General features: G+C 44.6%; 1 protein-coding gene across 8 annotated transcripts in view; it reads right to left on the bottom strand.

The window, feature by feature from the left end:
- ralgapa1 (Ral GTPase activating protein catalytic subunit alpha 1) overlaps positions 1–22,995 on the bottom strand; it is a 52,996-nt gene extending 30,001 nt beyond the window's left edge. The window contains exons 1-28 of one of the 8 annotated variants that reach the window (XM_017475814.3): positions 22,602–22,994; positions 19,469–19,579; positions 19,059–19,108; positions 18,740–18,797; positions 18,073–18,116; positions 17,301–17,478; positions 16,751–16,866; positions 16,027–16,165; positions 15,730–15,938; positions 14,453–14,698; positions 13,981–14,154; positions 13,779–13,847; positions 13,499–13,647; positions 12,879–13,002; positions 11,456–11,693; positions 11,130–11,294; positions 9,931–10,071; positions 7,456–8,391; positions 6,256–6,380; positions 5,777–5,990; positions 5,512–5,679; positions 5,221–5,361; positions 4,903–5,096; positions 4,692–4,790; positions 4,397–4,552; positions 3,929–4,057; positions 2,392–2,442; positions 52–177 (exon numbers count right to left, since the gene is read on the bottom strand). In XM_017475814.3, the coding sequence (XP_017331303.1) occupies positions 52–177; positions 2,392–2,442; positions 3,929–4,057; positions 4,397–4,552; positions 4,692–4,790; positions 4,903–5,096; positions 5,221–5,361; positions 5,512–5,679; positions 5,777–5,990; positions 6,256–6,380; positions 7,456–8,391; positions 9,931–10,071; positions 11,130–11,294; positions 11,456–11,693; positions 12,879–13,002; positions 13,499–13,647; positions 13,779–13,847; positions 13,981–14,154; positions 14,453–14,698; positions 15,730–15,938; positions 16,027–16,165; positions 16,751–16,866; positions 17,301–17,478; positions 18,073–18,116; positions 18,740–18,797; positions 19,059–19,108; positions 19,469–19,579; positions 22,602–22,707 (4,656 nt within the window). In that variant the 5' untranslated portion in view covers positions 22,708–22,994. Of the gene's footprint in view, positions 1–51; positions 178–2,391; positions 2,443–3,928; positions 4,058–4,396; positions 4,553–4,691; positions 4,791–4,902; positions 5,097–5,220; positions 5,362–5,511; positions 5,680–5,776; positions 5,991–6,255; positions 6,381–7,455; positions 8,392–9,930; positions 10,072–11,129; positions 11,295–11,455; positions 11,694–12,878; positions 13,003–13,498; positions 13,648–13,778; positions 13,848–13,980; positions 14,155–14,452; positions 14,699–15,729; positions 15,939–16,026; positions 16,166–16,750; positions 16,867–17,300; positions 17,479–18,072; positions 18,117–18,739; positions 18,798–19,058; positions 19,109–19,468; positions 19,580–22,601 lie in introns of all 8 variants that reach the window. The other 7 variants (XM_017475818.3, XM_017475816.3, XM_017475817.3 and 4 more) reach the window with 7 other exon arrangements.
- Positions 22,996–23,246: the final 251 nt, after the last annotated feature.

The following is a 23,246-nucleotide window of genomic DNA, read 5'->3' on the forward strand; positions in this document are numbered from 1 at the left end:
GTGTGTGTGTGTGTGTGTGTGTGTGTGTGTGTGTGTGTGTGTGTGTTTTACCTTGACGTCCTTAAATTTGGTCAGAATGACATCGGCGGTGGTGGGGTGGAGAGCAGGAAGCTCCTCATACAAGTTCGGAAAACACACCAGAGAACCCAACAAGATCTGAGCCTCCACCCTTGGAGCCTGAGAGAGAGAGAGAGAGAGAGAGAGAGAGAGAGAGAGAGAGACAGACAGACAGACAGACAGAGAGAGAGAGCAAATAAGAGAGATTGAAAGAAAGAGAGCGAGATAGGCAGAGAGAAATGTGGAGATGTGGAAAGAGAGACAGGTAGAGAGACAGGTGAAACGAGAGAGACGGGTAAATGTGAGAGAGACAGATGTGGAAAGGGAGATGGTTGGGGAGAGAGAAAGAGAGAGAAAAAGTAAGGAAGAGACAAAGAGGAAGAGACAGGGAGAGAAAGAGAAACAGAGAAAACGACAGAAGAAAAGACACAAAGGCAGGTGGAGAGAAAAAGGGGAGAGAAAGGTAGAGACAGGCAGGGAGAGAGAAGGGAAGAGAGAGACCGGTGGGGAAACAGAGAAACGGGAATAGGAGACAAGAAAAGTGAGAGACAGAGAAAGAGAGAGAGAAAGAGAGAGAGAGAAAAATGTCAACATAACTACACCTTTACACAGAGCTTCCCATAAAACATAGCAAACTTCCTAAGGAGTAACTCTGATGACCACGTGAATAAAAACGGGAGGCTTCTGACTGAGCTCCGTCGAAGCCTCGGTCTGTACCTCATCAACGCTAGGGTGAGAGGAGACTCTCGGAAGGTCCACCTAGAGTTCATGTCATGCGTGTTCACATGATCACAGACTTCTCTTTCAGAGCATTCACAGTCAAACCACCAACACCCCTATCAGATCCCAGCCCAAAACACTAACATACAGAAAACACTAATACACATCCCCAGCCCAGTAAGCTGTAGAACATTCCAGAAAACTGCAGATGTGCCCAAAACAGCACAGACAAGTACACAGCAGCAATCAGCCACCCAAAAATACAACTTCCTATGGGGGGGTATGGCGTAAATCTGGCTGCAGAGAACATCATCTATCCTCATAACCTCGAAGAAATTTCACAAAGCCAGTCAAGAGAATGGAGGAATGGTTTGATTTAGACTGTAAAAAAAAAAAATTAAGACAATTATCAAATAAAAAACGCAGACAACCAATCGATGCAGATTCGCGCCATCGGTATTGTGAGGAACTTCAACGGTACAGAAATTCTGTACCCTCAGAAGGAAGAGAGAACAGTACATCCAAAATCAGCTACAAACCACTGGTCCATTCTAACAGTTCCTGGGACATGAACACACAGTCATACAAAATGGAGACACCTGGAAAATTCCCTTCGAACAACTTTACAGCAACATAAAAATGAACCCAGAAGAACCCCATATATATGGAGACATGACCAATATGGAACGTACAATTGGTAAAAAAAACAAAACCCATTAGACGTCCCCATTACTGAAAAAGAACGGATTGATAAAATACAGGCTCTGCAAACCTCAAAAGCAAGTGGACCACATGGCATCCTCCATGAAATGCTCAACAATACAGATCATGAATTAAGATTAGTCTTTACTAAAAAAACAAAAAAACAACTGTTCACCGTCGTTCTGCGTGTCGGTCATTTCTCTGACACCTGGAATAGACGACTCATAATGTCCACATTCAAAAGTGGAGATAAATTACATCCAAACAATTACAGAGGCATCTGGGTAAGTAGTCATCTGGGGAAGCTGTTTTGCAGCATCACCAACACGAGACTCGTACACTCCCTTACCCAGCACAATGTCTTAAACAAAAAGATCGGATTCTTACCAAACTAAAGAATATCAGACCGTATCTTTACACCGCATGCCCTGATTGACAAATCTATCAACCAAAAGCAAAAGATATTTGCTTGCTTTATGGAGTTCCAGAAGGTCTCAGAGAAGAACTTACAGAAACTGGTACAGGGGGCAAAACATACATCATAAAAACAATGTACAAAAAACAATATTAATGTGCAATCAAAACAAATAAACAGGGCTGGCCATTATCACCAACCCTCTTCAATATATACATGAATGAACTGGCAAAACTACTGGAACAATCAGCAGCTCCTGGACTCCACGATAAAGTTTCTCCTCTACGCAGATGATCTATCTGGTCCTGCTGTCTCGAACAGACGAGGGTCTACAGCAGAACGTTAGACATCCTGCCCAGGTTCTGTCAGACCTGGGCCCTGACTACTATAACCCCAACCCTCTTCTAACGTTTCAGAAAAGACCCAGATGTCAGGGAGAGACATGCAAGGTCACCCTTGGTGTGACCAAAATCGATCATGCCACAAACTATACGTACCTCGAGCTGAAATTCAGTGCAAATGGAAACCTCAAGTTGGCTGTGAATGAACTGAAAGAGAAAGCAAGAAGGGCTTTCTACGCCATTACAAAATCGATCCAATTTCAAATGCCAATTAGAATCTGGCTCAATTTTTTTTCCAGGCAGTTATAGAACCAATTGTACTTTATACGAGTGAACTTTGGAGTCCGCTCCTAAAGCATGAATTTGAAAAATGGGACACAAAAACAATTGAAGTCCTGCATGCAGAGTTTTGTAAAAGCATCCTCAGGGTACAGAGGAACACACCTAACAATGCATGCAGGGCAGAATTAGGCCAATACCCCCTTATTAATCCACATCGAGAAAAGAGCCAGCACATTTTGGAAACATCTAGAATCGAGTGATCCCAACTCTTATCATTTTAAAACCCTTAAAAACCATGACATGAGCAGGTCCTGAGGCTCCACAAACAGATGAATCTGACAAACACAACTAACAATAATCAGCCTCAGGACTCTGACCCCCTCACCCACAGACCCAACCAAACCATTAATGCACGAAAAGAATTGGACAACACAAAAACAACAATGTTATTTGGCCCTAAACAGAAAGCAGCCACAGTCTGGCTAGAGAGAGAGAGAGAGAGAGAGAGAGAGAGAGAGAGAGAGAGAGAGAGAGAGAGAGAGAGCAAGAGAGAGAGCGAGGGTGCGTGTGAGAGAGAGAGAGAGAGAGAGAGCAAGAGAAAGAGTGAGCGAGAGAGAGAGCACGAGAGAGAGCGAGGGAGAGAGAGAGAGAGAGAGAGAGAGAGAGAGAGAGCGCAGGTTGTGCCTGTACTGTAGCCAAGGAGTAATAGAGATACAGCTCCACTTCTCAACCACCTGCTGTCCGAAATATGACCAAATTCGAAAACAATTCTATCCCAAATGTGAAATTATTTGTCCCGAGTTCAAAGAGCTGGAGACGGATGGACAGCATCAGTATTTGCTTGGAGAGAAAGAAAAAGAAAAAGGAAAGGAAAAGAAAAAAAAAAAAAAAAAAAAAAAAGACATTGCATGTCACTAGCGGCGAGATGCCACAAAAAGAGGGTCGAGTCGACCCGAGAGTGACGCGCTCATGAACTCGTCCACTTTTTTGACTGTACTTCTCGTTCCGTCTTTTTGTTTTGTTTTTCTTCACTTATTCATCTGATCATTTGTTCTCTGTTCAGATTTGACTCTTTGCTCATATCAATGCTATTTTTCAAAACACTCCGTCATGCCAATAAAGCTCATTTGGATTTAATTGAACGGGCAGACAGGAAATGAGCGAAAAAGAGTGTGAGACAGAGAGAGACAGACAGGCGAGAAGGAAAGAGAGAGAAGGAAAGAGAGAGACAGGCAAGGAGAGAAAGGTGGGGAGAGCGAGAGAGAGAGAGAGAAATTCAGCTTGACACATCAGGAAAAAAACTGTTTACACGTACGAGAGTCTGTAGCTACAATTTGTCACAGTAATATAATCACAATATATTTGTGTGTGTGTGTGTGTGTGTGTGTGTGTGTGTGTGTGTGTGTGTTACATTGAGAGAGGAGCAGGCCGTCACTCTGCTGGCTGCAGCGATGAAGTCGAGGATGAGCATGGTGGCTCCCGGCAGCCCGATGGAGAAAAATCGGGGTGAGCAGTGTTTAATGATGGTGTTCACAATGTCCTACACACACACACACACACACACACACACGTTAAAAATAACACACACGTTCAACACACTCCAACAGTGTTTCACTGCATGGAGTCAATTAATTAGCTCATTAACACACACTGGCAGGACACTGTGTGTGTGTGTGTGTGTGTGTGTATGTGTGTGTGTGTGTGTGTGTGTGTGTGTGTGTGTGTGTGTGTGTGTGTGTGTGTGAGAGAGAGAGAGAGAGAGAGAGAGAGAGAGAGAGAGAGAGAGAGAGAGAGAGAAGGGTGTTGATTAAAATATGTTAGTGTTTGTCAGAGTGTGTTAGGGCAGGAAACACACACACACACACACACACACACACACCTGGTCTTGGTGCAGCAGGCCACAGTGCATGATGTTGTAGAAGTGTGTGAGGAAGTCGGAGTTGGGCGAGACGTCCTGTCTCCTCTTCATGATCTTACAGATCAGTTTATACGCGTGCAGCTTCCCCTGTTTATACTTCTCCGACAACATGGTGGCCTGAAAAACACACACACACACACACACACACACACACACACACACACACACACACACTTAGAGACTTATGTTTATATTCATCCACACAACCACACACCCATTGGGAGAATACTGTGTGTGTGTGAGTGAGTATACACACTTTAAAGAGCCAGGGTGTGAGGATTCTCAGAGGGGGAATCAGGTCTGGAGGAGGCGGAGACGATTGATTGTCAATAGAGATTCCCAAATTATCACGGATCTAAGGAACAAAACACACACACACTTTTCATTATAACTCACATTCCAGGTATACATCTTTATATTCAACACAGTGAATGTTTGTTATTCCATTAAGTGGTGTGTGTGTGTACCTTGGCCAGGTTCTGCCAGAGCTCACAGAGGTAATCGAACACCTGTGCATGGATCTCAGGATCTTTAATAGTGTTCACATCTCCCAGGATGCCGAGCATCCGTCTCCACATCACCGTGGCAACGTCAGCATGCCATCCGGTGAGCGAGCCGCCGGCCATCACGCTGCAGTCCTCCGAGGGAAACTCGCTCGGCTCTGAGCGTTCACAATAACTCATCAATTATAATAGACTGGGAACACAGCCTGCCATCCAGTACGATACATAATGCAATAGTGTGTGTGTGTGTGTGTCAGAGAGTGTGTGTGTGTGTGGGTGTACCCAGGTCGTCGGGGGTCTGCAGAACGGAGTGATGGAGTTTCTCGTCCAGCTGCAGATCTTTGTGTTCAGTGTGTTCAGTGGTGAGTGTAGCGGGAGACGGAGTGTGTGAGCGGGAGTGGACCGGAGAAGCACTCCCCGAACCTGTAGCACGATAACAACAACAAAAAAACAACAAATAAGAGTGTGTGTGTGTGTGTGTGTGAACCGGTGATGATGAGTGTATCACACACCGGTGATGATGAGTGTATCAGCAGACAGGCCGTGTGTGTGTGTGTGTGTGTGTGTGTGTACCGGTGATGGTGAGTGTATCAGCGTGTTGACTCAGGCTGCTGGTCTCAGAGTCGATGTGCAGTGTAGTGAGACTGGAGTGATCCTGTTCATCCACCACATGTGCTGCCACAGACACACTCTCCTGCTCCATACAGCCCACTGCACACACCTCAGGGGCAAAGCTGAAATCTACACACACACACACACACACACACACGTCAATATAAGACTTGTCTTAAAGACAGTAACAGGGAGACACACACTGAACACACGCTGAGGTACGTACTCTCAAATTTGTTGTCGTACTGGAAAGCATTGAAAGAATCTGATTGGCTGTCGGAGCTGATGATGTCACTCCCACTGGCACTGGCAGGTGAGGTCCACTCAGAGGGGACGCCGGGGTCATCAACGGGGCGCGTGGTGTTCGAGCGAGTCAACACATCTGGAAAATCCTTAGGAATCTCCAAACTACCCGGACTACTGCCCCGCCTCGCCAGTCCCTGAGAGAGTGAGACAGGCAGAAAATAAGACCGATAGAGAGAGAAACAGACATAGGTAGAGAGAGAGAGAGAGAGAGAGAGAGAGAGAGAGAGAGAGAGAGAGAGACACAGAGAGAGCGAGAGCACGTGTGGTTTGGGACACGCCCGCAGTGGACTGATGATAGCAGGATGTTTAGTGCCAGACAGTACTCCTGAGTGTTCAGTGTAGGGAACAGGGATTAGGGCACTACTTAGTGCACTACAGTAGTGAAGATGGCGGACTGACCGAGGTTCCTCCGGCTCTGAGGCGCTCCTGGATAAACTCGTCCATCAGATCACTGACATTGGGGTTACTGCTCTCCGCATCACTCGACCCTGGCCGCATCTTCTGTGTCAGATCATCTTTACTGGCTACACACACACACACACACACACACACACACACACACACACACAATGCTATCATCATTAAACCAGTGCTGATATGATTGTAAACTCTCAAATCTCATGTTTACATCATGATATAATCAGATAACTGATAATCAGCACAGTTTAATCCCTTATTTTTGTGTATTTGTGTGTGTGTGTGTGTGTGTGTGTGTGTTGATTAACAGATGTTAATGAAGCAGGTTCAATCTGGAACATAACAAAATCGAAAAAATAAAATAAGGAATCATCACAGCCAGGTTACATACACATTACCCTGAAAAGCAACACACACACACACACACACACACACACACACACACACACACACACACACATATACACAGACATACGCACGCACCATGCAGGTCCCACAGAGAGAGAGAGAGACACACAGATAGACAGATTAGACTTGTTCTCTTATTTAAAAAAATATTTAAAAAATAAGATGTTTAGGTGTAAATGATGTTAATGAGAGAAACTATCTTTTGATGTGTGTGATAGAGAAGTAATGATGCCAATGTTGGAAGTTAGGCTTTAAAATAAAAACAGTGTACGAGGAGACAAATTTATCTCCACGAAGTTGCACTTGAAGCGAGTTAACATTCAGTAAACATGCACTGCCCTCTGGTGGATAAAAACCCAAATTGCACCAAAACAACACGTTTTATTATAACTGCCTGGTTTTCAGGACCCTCAGTAAGTGTGTGTGTGTGTGTGTGTGTGTGTGTGTGTGTGTGTGTGTGTGTGTGTGTATGTGTGTGTGTGTGTAAAAGAGAAAGTGTGAAAGGGAAGGTTTGAGTGCACATGCAGCATCCAGGGTGGGGCAGAAGGGCAGCAGAGATCAAACGCTAGATCCCAAAAGCCGGAGGAAGAGCAGGAGGAGGAGGAGGAGGAGGAAGAGGGAGGCGCCGGCCGACAGTCTTTATACGGGTTTGAGCAAGTTCCAAAAATAATTTTTAAAAAAAACAAGAATTCAGCAAAAAATAAGAGGAGAAAAATCAAGAAACAGGCGGTTGTCATGCCTCCCGTGTAGTTGTGCATCACCGCAGGTCCTCACCTGGAGCTTTTCTTCCGAAATAGCCGATAAAATGCGAGTACAGGTCCTTCAGGTGTGCGTCAGAGGCGGCGTTTCTTCCATGGCTCTTCGGTTTGGAGAGAACGTGAGCCACGGATTTATAAACGCCTCCTAACAGCGCACCCTGCTGGCGGGAACGCATCCCTTCCCCCTCCTCAGAGCCCTCTCTGAGCTTCGTGGCTGGTCCCGCCCCGGGGTGCGAGTGCGCACTGAAGTGCCCTAGGCGTCGAAGTCGACTTTTCCAGTGAGCTTCCTTCGGGTCCAGAGGGTTCAGGAAGTGCACCGACTCGGTGGAGGGACGGAAAGTGACATGGACGCCACCTCCTGGACGTTTCTTAGTCCGAGGGCGGAGCATGGCATGTGGGGCGGAGTCAACCTCTGTCGCGTCTTGCCTACATAATAGTTTCTGATTGGTCACTTGCTCTGCCTCGCATTGCTCCAAACACTCATAGAAACTCTGATCGCCCGGCTCTGGCTCCTCCTCTTTTTCCTCGTCACCTGGTTCTGGCTCTGCCCCCTCCAGGGTAAGGTCATCCTCTCGCCCTCCTCTTACTCCTCCCTCAGGGAAACTGGGTGTGGTTGTGGGTGTGGCCTCCAGAAAGGTCCAATCAGGGACGAATGAGAGCTGTGGCTCTGGTACCTGGCACAGGTGCTCATAGATGCTATCGGCTGCTTCGAGGGAGTGGGCGGGGCTATGGGATGGGCAGTGGGTGGGGTCAGTGTGAGAGGGAGTGTCAGAAACAGGAAGTGCACCTTTCACAAGTGGTTCCATGATGTCAGAGGCACTGCTGCTGCGTGGGAGTGGCGTCTGATCAGCATCAGCCGAGACGCAGAACACCTCGCTCGCCGGACTCTCCTCGTTTTGAGACGAGTGACGAACACGAGGGGCACGGAGAGACGGAGGGGGGTCCTCCATATCTACACACACACACACACACACACACACACACACACACACACACACACACACACAGAATCATACTGGTGAGAGATGCAAGAATGTGAGTTCAGTAGACAATTATTGTGCTGAAACTAATCATGCGGGAGTAAACACATGCGAAGGGTACAAAGATATACACACACACACACACACACACACACACTAAAAATCAATCAAATAAAAGGACTGATTACCGCCCTTCTATCATGAGTCACATTATCATCAGGGTGTCTGCAGGTTTAAAAGTAAGATTTAATAGTTTTTATGATTAAATTTGCATCGAAATATAATCCAAAGAAATGAATTATTCATTCTTCTCACTTTAGTCTGTTTAACACACACTCGGGCCTGTGGACACCCCGGTGTAGAACTGCGTCTGAGTCTGAACATGCGCACACACGCGCACACACACATGCATACACACACTCACTCACTCTTTAAGTCACACCACAATCACAACCAAACAAGTGTAAATGAAATAAGAACCTGTTCATGACTTCCTGATGTAACCATTCAGTAATAAATATAAACAATTTTATTAAAAATGTAATGTGAATATTAATATCAATAATTTATTATAGCACAAAAACATGAATTTTTTTATGCTCCTTGTTTTTTTGTCAGTTTTAAGGACATTCACTTAAACTTCTCTGATCAACCAGACTTAAACTCAACTGGTTGATACAATTAGACTGAAGTTCCCACCCCAATACCTCCGGAACCAATCAGATCACAGTTCCCGCTCCCAAAACCTCTGCAACCAATCAGATCACAGTTCCCGCCCTCAAAACCTCTTTCACCAATCTGATCACATTTCCCACACCCCATGCTTCTGTAACCAATCAGATCGCCATTCTTGCCCCAATGCCTCTGTAATCAATCAACATAGTTCCCACCCCATGTCTCTGTAACCAATCAGATCACAGTTCCCGCCCCCTCTGTAACCAGTCAGATCACAGATCCCACCTACAATGTCTCCGTAACCAATCGTATCGCAGTTCCTGCCCCCAATGTCTCTGTAACCAATTAGATCACAGTTCCCGCCCCAATGTCTCTGTAACCAATCAGATCACAGTTCCCGCCCCCCAGAATCTAGCCAAAACAAGTATGTTCCCTTCAGCTGTAACCATTCATGACTTGTATTTAACCTTTAAAATAAGAAGATACACACACATATACACATATATATATATATATATATATATATATATATATATATAAATATATATATATATATATATATATATATATATATATATATATATATATATATATATATATATATACATACATACACACACACACACACACACACACACACACATATATATATAAAAATATAAATATATAAAAAAACCATTACACTCAAGGGAAAAGGAGGATGACGGAGCAGAGCAGAAACAGAGATCAGTGCAGGCAGAGAGGATTGAAACATGCATGCATACACACGTACACAAAAACACACACACACACTCGCACGCAAAGAGAGACAGGTGCAGTGGGCGAGCCGGCTGTACCTGACAGCTCGTCAGCTAGGGGAGTGAGGACAGAGTCAGGAAGGAGAGGGTGCACAGGGTGGATTAGCACGGGAGCACTTTTAGCACTGCGGATAAACGCCGCCGATAACAGACTGTCACCCGTCGAGCGGCTACGCAACGCTACAACACACCAGAGAAAGAGAGGAAGAGGACAGAGGCAGAGAGGGACGGAGTGGTGGAGAAAGTGAGAAACAAAGACAAGAGCAAAGAGAAAAGAGAGAAAGAAACATGTGAGACAGTGCAAAGAGAGACAGAGAGAGTGCAGTGAATATTACGGGGGGGGGATGATGGAGTGATGGAGGAAAAACAAGATAGTGAAAAGTAAAAAGTGATTGAAAAGACATTGATAAAGGAATATAAAACAAAAAAGACAAAAGGAGGAAAGAGACAAAAAAATGAGAGGAGAGGAAGAATGTAAGGAAAGGTAGAGGCAGTGAGAAAGAAAGAGAGATGAGGAAGAAACCAGATTAAAGATAAAAATGAAGGAACGAGAGGAAGAAAAAGCACATGATTAAAGCAACACAGACAGAGAGACAAGTAAGGAAAGTAAGAAAAGAAAAACAAGAGAGAAAAGAGAGAAAAGTAAACAGCAAGGGTGAATAGAGGAAGAGGGGAAATAGATAAAAACACAGGGAAAATGGAAAGAAAGAAAGCCAGAAAGGAATGAGTAAAAGTGCACATCGTCAGCCAGCCTTAAAGAGAAAGAGAACGAGAGAGAGGAGGCAGGAGTGGAGGTGAAGAGACTATTGTACACATCACTTTATTTTAGTGAGTGAGAGTATGTGAGTGAAAGTGTGTATGTGTGTGAGAGAGTGTGTGTGTGAGTGTGTGCGTGTGTATGTGAGTGTGTGTATGTGAGTGAGAGTGCGCGTGTGTCAATTAGTGTGTGTGTGTGTGTGAGAGAGTAAGCGTGTGTGTATATGTATGAGTGTGTGTGTGTGTGTGTGTGTGTGAGTGAAAGAGAGAGAGCGAGAGAGAGAGAGAGAGAGAGAGAGAGAGAAAAAGAGTAAGCGTGTGTGTATATGTGTGAGTGTGTATGTGAGAGAGAGAGAGAGAAAGAGTAAGCGTGTGTGTATATGTGTGAGTGTGTATGTGAGAGAGAGAGAAAGAGAGAGAGTAAGTGCGTGTGTATATCTGTGAGCGTGTGTGTGTGTGTGTGTGTGTGTGTATTAACCCACCGATGGTCTTTTGCCTGACGATGCTCCTGGCCTTCTCGATGCCCGGAGAGCCGGCGGTGGTGGCGCTGCGTTGCCGCATGGTTACAGTCTGACCCGGAGGATCACGACTCCATCCTTTAGAGAAAGAACGATCCACCACCATCTTCTGTCCCTCATGAGCACCACCTGCAGGGAGAGACACACAATTACCATTTACAGTACATACCTGTAGAAACGTCACCCGCAGGAACCATGAAGCACCTCAACAAGGAACGGATCAATGGGACCTATGAGGGCGTTTGGCGTGACGAGGTGTGTACAGTACTGAGGGTGTGTATCTGTGTTACCTTTGCCCTTGTGTTTCTTGAGTTTCTGCTCGCTGAGTTTATCGAGGGGCAGCTCGTTCAGGTCCAGGCTATACAGGTTCCTGGCCAGCACCTTGGTGAGGGTCTCCATGGTGAGGGACCACTCAGTGACGAGTTCCTCCCAGCAGGTGAGAGAGGAGAGCACGGAGAGCAGCTCGTCCCACAGGTCCCGAGTGATAAACACGTTCAGGTTCCCTTTAATCCACGCCACGATCAGAGTCTGAACACACCACACCATACCACCACACACACACCACAATACCATCACACATCACCATACCACACATCACAATACCATCACACATCACCATACCACCACACACACACCACAATACAATCACATATCGCAATACCACACACCATGCACCACCACACCATACCACCACACACACCACAATACCATCACACATCATGCACCACCACAATACCATCACACATCACCATACCACACACACCACCACAATACCATCACACATCACCATACCACACCATGCACCACCACACAATACCACCACACACACACCACAATACCATCACACATCACAATACCACACACCATGCACCACCACACACACCACAATACCATCACACACATCATGCACCACCACAATACCATCACACATCACCATACCACACCATGCACCACCACACAATACCACCACACATACACCACAATACCATCACACATCACAATAGCACACACCATGCTCCACCACACACACCACAATACCATCACACATCACCATACCACACATCATGCACTACCACAATACCATCACACATCACCATACCACACATCATGCACCACCACAATACCATCACACATCACCATACCACACCATGCACCACCACACACACACCACAATACAATCACACATCACAATACCACACACCATGCACCACCGCAGCAACACACCACAATACCATCACACATCACCATACAACACACCATGCACCACCACACCATACCACCACACACACCACAATACCACACCATACAACACACCATGCACCAACACACCACAATACCACCATACAACACCACACCCACCCCATACAACACACCACCAATCACCATACCACACACAGGGAACACGCCGATTCATCATACTAATGAAGAATCATTCAATATCCTCAAATACATCAAGGTGTTTATTTAAACAATATTTAGTATGTTCAATTATTATTATTATTATTATTATTATTATTATATGAAAACTAGCGTGTTTCCACAGGTGCTATTCTGTTCAATATCATAGAAGAAATCACATCTGATATCTGTACAATATCACTGGGTGAGTATGTAGTGTGTGCAGTATATTTGTGGGGTGTGTGTGTGTGTGTGTGTGTGTGTGTGTGTGTGTGTGTGTGTGTGTGTGTGTGTTCGTGCTGTGTGCCTCTGCACCTGAAAAATGGCTCCTGCTAATCGGCCTGAGAGAGTGTTACTCTTTTTCCCTTGGGGCATGATGGAGGGAGGCCTCTTCATCACACACTCGGTCACCCTCAGCAACACCTGCAGGATCTGCTCCCTGACAGACACACACACACACACACACACACACACACAATAACTGTGATATGAAACTCATTTTACGTTTGGTAACGTTCTAGTCCTGACCAGTTGCTATGGTTACAGATTAGAGGAAGTTCTCAAACTGTTAAGATGAACATCACGGTAAACCAATAACTATAAAAAGTTTTAATCACGATGTGTGCATAAACATGAGCGAGCTTCAACACTGAAAATAAACCAAAGGGGATGATATTAAATTAGTTTCTTTTATACCGACACTGGAGACTTCTTTACATGTTACATAAACATCTCCATACAGAAATAGGTGGTCACCACATCAGTTTTTAAAAAATCTGTTTATCATTAGTGGAGCGTCTGCTATACCATAACAATCAGACTTGACCTATCAGAATCCAGAAATCAGCAGTGTGTTCATGATGTTGTGTGTGTGTGTGTGTGTGTGTGTGTGTGAGAGAGAGGGTGTGTGCGTATGTAGTGCTACAGTGCTGTACCATGTTTTCTGGTCCATGTTCTGGTGCATGACGAGGCTGCGGTAGATGTTGAGGACGCGCTTGGACATGTCGATGTGTTCCTCCAGCAGAGGCTTCAGCTCGTTAGCCGGCTCTAACAGGAAAACGTTGGAGGAGTTGATGATGAAAACCTGTGAGGAGGCAGAGAAGAAAGGAGGAAAATGAGAGGAAAAAAGAGAGGAAGAAGAAGAAAAAAAGATGACTTATAAGCATACAGAATTAACTCAAATCTTACAAATCATCAAGGGGTGTGTGTGTGTACCTGTAGTGTGGCCTGCACTCCTGCATGTACACTGTACTCCAACATCTCACTGTCCTTCATCACTCTCTCCTACACACACACACACACACACACACACACACACACACGAGTAAAGCACATATTCTCCATAATCCAGGTGATTATTAACAGATTAAAACAGTCTGAGAGATAACGTTATTGATGGTGAAGTTCTGATGGTGACCTCGTGGTGGTTCTCCGGGCCGTGTCCTAGAACCGGGTCCTGCGGGTCATGGTAGCGCTCATCCTCCTCCGGTTCTGCCATAAACGGAGGCTTTTCCTCCTGAGAGATCCACTCCTGATACACACGCACCACCTTACGCATCGCTGCCGCCTCACACATCGGCAACAGGAACGCCTGAACACACACACACACACGCGTAAGTAGTTTGTCCCAAGTGTAGTCAATCACTCAAGACACTGGGCCTCATTTATAGAACTGCATGTAAATAAACGTATTAGTAAAATGTGTGTAGTATCGTTTACACGAGAAATGCGATATCAATGAAAATCCAGTTTGTGACGTTTTGTGGGCGTGGTTAAATGTAAACCGAATATTCTGCGAATGTGAAGACATGACGAAAATCAGCTGAATATTTCTGGCAGATTTATAAAAATTCTGTTCAGAGGATATCAAATGGAAACTCCTCCGTTACCTGTCTGAAGATCTCGGTGATGAAGTTCACATTGGTCCTGGAGGAGTACAGAACGTTCTTCACCACTTCTACGGCACTGAGGTTCTCTCCATCCATGCTGCAGAGACTGGACGAGCTCGGCTCTCTCTCCGTCAGAGTGCTCGTGTTGGAGTGAGACTGCTCCGGTTCTCCTGCTCCTCCTCCATCTAGAGCTGCAGATCGAGGACCACCTTCTTCCGAACGCATGGCCAGACCCGCGGCTGCTCTCTGACACACACACACACACACACACACACACACACACACACACACACGAAATGAAGCAATTCAATGACTCAGTAAATCCTGACATTTTATAACATATGATTCGATCCAATCTGTTTATGATTCATTAGAAAACGATTCAGTGAATCATCAAACCTCACTATTCACCACAAACGGATTTGATTGCTCGTTATAAATGATTCAGTGCATCCAGAGATTTGAAATTTCATCGTGATTATGTCGAATCAACTCTGATTTCTTTCAGAATCACTTCACTGCATCCTGAAATCTCATACTTAACCTCGACTCAATCTGATTCAATTGTAATCGACTCTGATTCTTATGGAATCAGTTCGATGCATCCTGAATTCTCATATCCCAAATCGATTCATTCTAGTACTGATTGTAAGTATTTTAATTTGATGTAATCAACTCGGATTTCTTTCAGAATCGGTTCACTTCTTCCTGAAATCTCATAATGAACGTTTGTGGGATTGATACGGAACGATCGTCGTTTCCAGAAGATCAACTGCTCAGATTTTGGATCTGATCCAAACAAGGCCAAGGTCACAGCAAGGTCAAATGTCTGAAACAGTCTTCTTCAATAGCTTCCTTCCTGTTTGGAGTATTTCAAGGGTAGTTCTGGCGTACAAATTAGTAGGAACAAGGACCAGACTTGGTGAAGGAGGAAGAGGCGTCTGTGTCCACGTTGCTGGCGTTGAGTTCCACTTGTTTTGCAAACAATTCAATGCGTCACAACATCTTATATTCAATTTAATACTAATTGGTGTGTGTTTGATAAAGACCAGGAACTATGTGTGTGTGTGGTATGCTTACTTCCTCTACATGTAGCACGATAGTTCTCCATTACCTTAACTTCCATTGTACGATCATTACAAAACTAGTTTTTACTACACCGTGCGAGCGCGCGCACATGCGTGTGTGTGTGTGTGTCCGTGTTGCCAACTTCCTACTGAACCCTTACGGTTCCGCATTACACTAAGCACACAGTGCAGTGGTTCTCCAAAAGTTACCTGGATGTTCTTGGGCACGTTCTCTCCCTCCACCCCGGGGATGTTTGTCAGCGTGTTAGATTTGGGTTCCAGCCAGAAGGACACGAGCCAGCGGATGAAGATGACCCGTGCGTTCAGGAAGCTCTCTTTAGTGCAGTACAGAGCCTCGTTAGTGTCTGGGTCCCTTTTTACAACCACGTAACATGGCTTCGGCCTCATCGGGGGAATGTCTTAACATTCAGAGAAAAAAAGAGAGTTTAATTTAAAAAAAAAAAGAATGAAGCAGAAAATGAAGTGGTTCTGGTTAGGGGTTCTTACCCAGGATGGGGGCGTACAAGCTGGTCTCCTTGGAGAAGTTTGGGAAGATGTGAGGAAGGTAAAACTTCTTAAAGTTGGCAAAGAGAAAAGCGAAACCCTTCTCATGGTTCTCTCGACACCTCCACTCCAGACTCTTAGCCTGACACATACACACCTTACACATTAATAATAGAATATCGAAAAAATATTAGCACGCAAAAAAGTTCCGACAAGCCAGGCTTAAATGAGTAGCGTACATATTATTTTGTATTCTAGAGTTATGTTATTGAGATAGTTTTTGAGTTTTAAAAACCTCTCCTGTCACCTTCAAACCTACTGAAAGCTCTGTTCTGTGCACCAGCCTTCTGAATCTTCTAGATTAGTAAATACTTTTCAATTTGAGACGCAGATCATGACAATCACCATGACGGCGGAAAGAAAGACAAGAGCTCATCAGTGTGTTTAACATCGCTGTGCATGAAAAAAAGTCAATTAAAAAAACAAACAAACAAACAAAAAAAACGCTGAACACTTTACAGTTGGACTTGGAGAAAGCTGATGGAGTGTAAGAGTTCTCGGTCAGATCTGGGCATGTCTCTGTACCAGGTCCTTGGCTTTCTCTGTGTTTCTCTCGGTGATCTGTGTGTCCGACTGACAACTCACTTTAGTGCAGTGGAAAAGGACAGACCACCTTCTCTCTCTCTCTCTCTCGCTCTCTCTCTCTCTCTCTCTCTCACACACACACCTGGGTGACCATGTACTTCAGTAATGCCTCCAGAAAATAACCCGTCAGATCCTCCTGAGCTTTATCTCCAGACTGGGGCAGAACCAGCGGGCTGATCTCCTCAGGGGTCACCTGAGCTGTACATCACACACACGATTTATTGCGTTTTACTAAAGATACCAATTACGATACACCTTTAAACAGTATTCCATAATAACAAGTTTAACTGTAAATTTTTTTTATTACTTTTAAATATAATTATATATAGGCAGAGTCACGCATAACAGGCAGGGTCATACATGTAACCCCTATCCACAGTATACCCGTCAGCATTATATATTTGGATTTAACCTAGCTGACACCACACTGATATTTTCCATACCCGTTTATTCAAAAAGTGATCTGACATGTTACTCCGCCCACCTGCCGTAACCCCGCCCACCCCTCTAAAACTCACCGATGGTACGCTTCACTTCCAGGTTCTTATACACCATATATGATATACAGTACAAGTTATAATTTGACGTATTTTCCGTTGTAAATGTGAGAGAGGAGTGATGGAGAGACACACCGTCGTGCAGGATGAGTGTGGGGTTGATGATGCTGTCCAGGGTGCGCGGTGTGTGTTCGCACTGGGGAGCCGGGAATCCCGGGATCAAACTGGCGAAAATCCACAGCTGCTCTCTCAGAACGTTATACTGCAGAGCCTGGAGCCAGAGCAGGAAGAGACGCACGCCCTCTCTGCGGATCTACACACACACACACACACACACACACACAGTCAACATATACATATCTACACACATATGTATACAAGTGATTAGCAGGAGTGCAGTAATGTCTATTAACATACAGCATGTTAAACGGAACGGACAGTGCGGTTCCTCACACTACTGACCCGTCTGAACAGAACCACACATCAAAGCCAGTACAAGATCATTCTAGTAATATATTTTTTCGAATACTGCCGCACAGCCGATAAACAAACGTAAGAACTTTCCGTAGCTCGGAGACACGATTCAGTTCGGATTCAGTTCGGATTCAGTTCATTCAGTCGCACGTGTTTATTTAAATGAGTTCCCTCTCATCCTGTTTATTTATTATTTATTAAGACGTCTCATCGGATCAGAGAGGAGCTCCTGAGAGAACTGGAGAGGTCACACAGGGAAGTGATGACATGATGGTTTAAAATCGGATTAGTCTCACTGTGGGCGTGTGCATCCGGACAGATCTGTTACGGAACTCTATTCTACTGCAGAAGTCTAAAACCTTCGAGACAAAAAGGAGAATAAAGGATGATGATTATTGTTTAATAGCTGTAATGACGGAGAGTAAAGCAGCACCTTCAGGGAGTTTCCAGTGTGCAGGAGTTTCTTCAGAATGAGACCTGTGTGCATATACACAGAAAATATTATAAATATTTTACACACACACACACACACACACACACACACACACACACACTAAGAGGGAGTGTAAGAGTTCTCGGTCAGATCTGGGCGTGTCTCTGTCCCAGGTCCTTGGCTTTCTCTGTGTTTCTCTCGGTGATCTGTGCGTCCGACTGACAACTCACTTTAGTGCAGTGGAAAAGGACAGACCACCTTCTCTCTCTCTCTCGCTCTCTCTCTCACACACACACACACACCTTTAACTATTTCTGCACTGTTTTTCTCATTATGACCTTTTTCAGTCTTCACTGAAAATAACTTTTTTAATCATTTAGAATTTTTTAACATTTTTTATTTCAAGTCAGATCTGAAAACGAGAGAGACAGACAGAGAGAGACACACACAGAGAGAGACAGAGAGAGAGAGAGAGAGAGAGAGAGAGAGAGAGAGAGAGAGAGAGAGAGACAGCCAGACAGAGACACAAAGAGAGAGAGACAGACAGAGACAGACGGAGAGAGAGAGAGAGAGAGACAGAGATAGAGAGACAGAAAGAGATACAGAGAGAGAGAGACAGAGAGACAGAGACAGAGACAGACAGAGAGACAGTGGGGGAACTCATCACCGATGCTGTGAAACTGCCAGCGTCCGTGAATCCGCTCCGGCAACAACTGCAGAATTTTCTGTAAGAAAAACCACATAATTCTTTACTTTTTTAACACTTTATTTTAATTTATGATATCTAATCATCTCTCTCTCTCTCACACACACACACACACACACACAGCTGCTTCTTCTCTAAAACACAGTGAGGAAGTGCTCAGTGTCCTGTTTTCTATCTAAAGTGTCATACATTTATATATACACACACAGGGGTGTGTGTGTGTGTGTGTGTGTGTGTGTGTGTGTGTGTGTGTGTGTGCCAGCCAACCTGCACTGCTTACCTCAAATATAAAAAGAATGGAGTCGAGCTCTTCCCGTTGTGATTTATGTCCTAGCAGAGAACAGAGACAGGGTTCAGAAACAGAAACAAATCAAACGGACTTCATATTCAAATGAGGTTCCTGATCTACATACACACATAAATAAAAAATACACAAAACCTTTATTAAATAAGACAATACAAAGAGTGACAGACGTAGAGGATGAAAAATAATAAAGCATATATAAAGAAACTGATCATGAAAAACGTGCTAAAATAATCATAATAAAAAAGTGCAATTAAATACTAAACTGGTGACTTTAGAATGTCAGTGTGTGTGTGTGTGTGTGTGTGTGTGTGTGTGTGTGTGTGTGTGTGTGTGTGTGTGAGAGAGAGAGAGAGAGAGAGAGAGAAAGAGACAGAGCAGAGCACCTTTCTGTTTCAGGTTTGCTTCAATACTGACGAAGTTCTCGAAGAAGACATAATAGATGTGAGAATAATTCTGGTCAAAGAAGTGTTTCAGTTCAGCCGACTCCGCGTTTTCTATCACACACACACACACACACACACACACACACACACACACACTTTACATTACACACAGATATACACATTTACACTGATTTTATCATTCTCAAACAAATACATAAATATAAAAGAATAATAAATAACAAACCACTGCATACACAACTATGATAAGAATAATAATTAGAGAAGAAGAAGGAGAGGATAGATACCCCCCCCCCCCCCCCCCCCCCCCCCGCATGCGCGCACACACACACACACACATGCACACTCACACACGGAGTAATGAATCAGACTTTCATCCCTTCATCAGACTCTAACCTCTGTTCATTAATTAACACTCAGGAGAAAAACAATCACAATACAGGATATGACATCATCACACGAAAGGATATTTTATCATCAGAAACACCACACCTTCTGTGTAAATGTTTGTGTAGGTGATGATGTAATAACACTTATCTCTGTAGCTCTCTCTAACACACACACTTTTTCTCTCTCTCTCTCTCTCTCCCCCCCCCCCCTCCCTCCCTCTCCCCCCCGACACGCACACACTTATGTAAAATGTGTTTTGTGTTTATCAGGAAGCTGCAGCACTCAAACAATCTCCCACAATGCTTTGTGTTTCTCACACTTCCTGCTCTCGTCCCAGAGGAAATGCTCCGAGGTTCCACCCAGAACCGGAGAACCCAGAACACACACACGCACATTCATCTATTATATATTTAAAAATAAACACATTAAGCATATCCAACATGAAAGCCAAAAAATGTTAGAGAAGACTGACTTTACACCTAAAAATACCAGACTCTATGAATATTCATGATGATTCAGTGACATCACAAACTGAGCTCATACACAGCCCCGCCTCCTGACTCAGACTTATACCACGAAGGATAAAAATGTGTAATAAAAAATGACAAAATAAATAAACAGTGTTATAAGAGTGCTGGATTGTGATTGGTCAGGAGGTGTTGATTAGTTTTCTATAACAGCAGCTCTGAGAGTAGTGCAGGTTTATATTAATACTCTCGCTCTAATAGGTTATCGTTTCTATAGTAACAGCTCATTCACAGGAACGTGAATGAAAGGAAGGAGTCTCCAGTGTCAGCGCTGTGTAACAGTCGGAGGTAAAGCTGGAACTTGAAGTTTTCCCAAATCTTCAGGATGGAGGAGTTTATATTTCTTTGTGGTTTCTTGCTATTTTTTGTCTTAACTTGAATAGAGAGAGTGTGAGTGAGTGAGTGAGTGAGTGAGAAAGAGAGAGAGAGTGTGAGAGAGAGTGAGAGAGAGAGAGAGAGAGAGTGTGAGAGAGAGAGAGAGAGTGTGAGAGAGTGTGAGAGAGAGAGAGAGAGTATGAGAGAGAGTGAGTGAGTGAGTGAGTGAGAGAGTGAGTGTGTGTGTGAGTGAGAGAGAGTGAGTGTGAGAGTGAAAGAGAGAGAGTGTGTGTGTGAGTGAGAGAGAGAGTGTGTGAGTGAGAGAGAGAGAGTGTGTGAGTGAGAGAGTGTGAGAGAGTATGAAAGAGAGAGAGTGTGAAAGAGTGTGTGTGTGAGTGAGAGAGAGTGAGAGAGAGTGAGTGAGAGTGTGCGAGAGAGAGAGTGTGTGTGTGAGAGAGAGTGTGTGTGTGTGTGAGAGAGAGAGTGTGTGTGTGAGAGAGAGAGAGTGTGTGTGTGTGAGAGAGAGTGTGTGAGAGAGAGAGAGAGTGTGTGTGAGAGAGAGTGTGTGAGAGAGAGCTAGAGAGTGTGTGTGAGAGAGAGCGAGAGAGTGTGTGTGAGAGAGAGTGAGAGAGTGTGTGTGAGAGAGCGAGAGAGTGTGTGTGAGAGATCGAGAGAGTGTGTGTGAGAGAGAGTGTGTGAGTGAGAGAGAGAGTGTGTGAGTGAGAGAGAGAGAGAGTGTGTGAGTGAGAGAGATCGAGAGAGTGTGTGTGAGAGAGTGTGTGAGTGAGAGAGATCGAGAGAGTGTGTGTGAGAGAGAGTGTGTGCGTGAGAGAGAGAGTGTGTGAGTGAGAGAGAGAGAGAGTGTGTGAGTGAGAGAGAGAGTGTGTGAGTGAGTGAGAGAGCGTGTGAGTGAGAGAGAGAGTGAGTGATAGAGAGAGTGAGTGTAAGAGAGAGAGACAGAGAGAGAGAGCAAGAGAGAGTGAAAGTGAGAGAGCGACAGTGTGAGAGAGAGAAAGTGAGCGAGAGAGAGTGAAAGTGAGAGAGCGAGAGTGTGAGAGAGAAAGTGAGAGAGCGAGAGAAAGTGAGAACGAGAGCGTGAGAGAGAGAGAGAAAGTGAGAGAGCGAGAACGTGAGAGAGAGAGAGAAAGTGAGAGAGCAAGAGCGTGAGAGAGAGAGAAAGTGAGAGAGCAAGAGCATGAGAGAGAGAAAGTGAGAGAGCAAGAGCGTTAGAGAGAGAGAGAAAGTGAGAGAGCGAGAGCGCAAGAGAGAGAGAGAGAGAGAAAGAGAGCGAGAGCGTGAGAGAGAGAAAGTGAGAGCGTGAGAGAGAGAGAGAAAGTGAGAGAGAGAGAAAGTGAGAGAGAGAGAAAGTGAGAGAGAGAGAGCGAGAGAGAGAGAGAGAGAGAGAAAGTGAGAGAGCGAGAGCGTGAGAGAGAGAGAGAGTGAGTGAGACTGGCTGGTGAGGGAACAACAACGCTGCTGCACTGACCTTCCACAACATTAAATATAACGAGAAATGGATAAAAACTACGATGTGTCATTCTTTAATAATAAAACTAGTCATGGTGGGTAAACTGCTGTTGTGTAAGAGGAATAAAACACTCAGAGTCGAGCTGGTGTAGGAACGTAATCAGGCTGTGTGTGTGTGTGTTGACAGAAAGTGCAAATGCATACATACTGACACGAACATTTCCATTATTAACCACCATTGCATTACACACACAATTTCTAAGCACATTAACACACATTAAAACAAACACACACTGCGTGACGTCATCTGGCTGTAAATACCATGGAATAAACAGTGCAGCGGTCTGATGCTGAGCTCTCTGAAGCTAACCCTGACCCTGCAGCCCTGCAGCCCGTGGGCCTGAGGAACAACTCACCGATGACGATGCGCAGATGTTTGAGTCGTGTCAGGACGTCCTTCTTAGGGTCCAGCACTTTCTGTGTGGATTTCCGCACATCTCCGTGAGGTTTTTTGGAGAACATTATTCCGAGAGCAGAGCTGAGATTTGTTTTTCCTCCTGTTGTTTCTCCCTCAGCTTCACGGCGCTATAACTCACGGCGCTACCGCTAAACACTCAGCAGCACAGGCTGGAGAAGAGCTGAACATGTCTGCTCAGAGTGTGTGAAGAGAGAGAAAAGGCCAATTTAATCCCCTGTAGCTAAGCTAAAGTGAGCTCCACACCTCCTCCATATCTCTCTCTCTCTCTCTCTCTCTCTCTCTCTCGAACTGATCCCAACATGGCGGAGAACAGCAGGGACAAAAACAACTCAATCGATACCTGAGCAATTCAACACATCACCTCACCGTTCACCTTTATATTCCACCCCTTTATTCACTTATTTATTTATCTAGCTATCTATTTATATATGTATTAAACACCGAAGTCAATCTTATAGTAATAAACATCACAGCATAACCTTAAACGTGTTGTTTTTAATACTGCACCCATTTGCCCTGTTCTGTCATTCTAATAGCATTATACTCCATTATACTATAATATATACTATAATTTTTTATAGAA

Source organism: Ictalurus punctatus, chromosome 9 (assembly GCF_001660625.3).
Source record: "Ictalurus punctatus breed USDA103 chromosome 9, Coco_2.0, whole genome shotgun sequence".
NCBI lineage: Eukaryota > Metazoa > Chordata > Actinopteri > Siluriformes > Ictaluridae > Ictalurus > Ictalurus punctatus.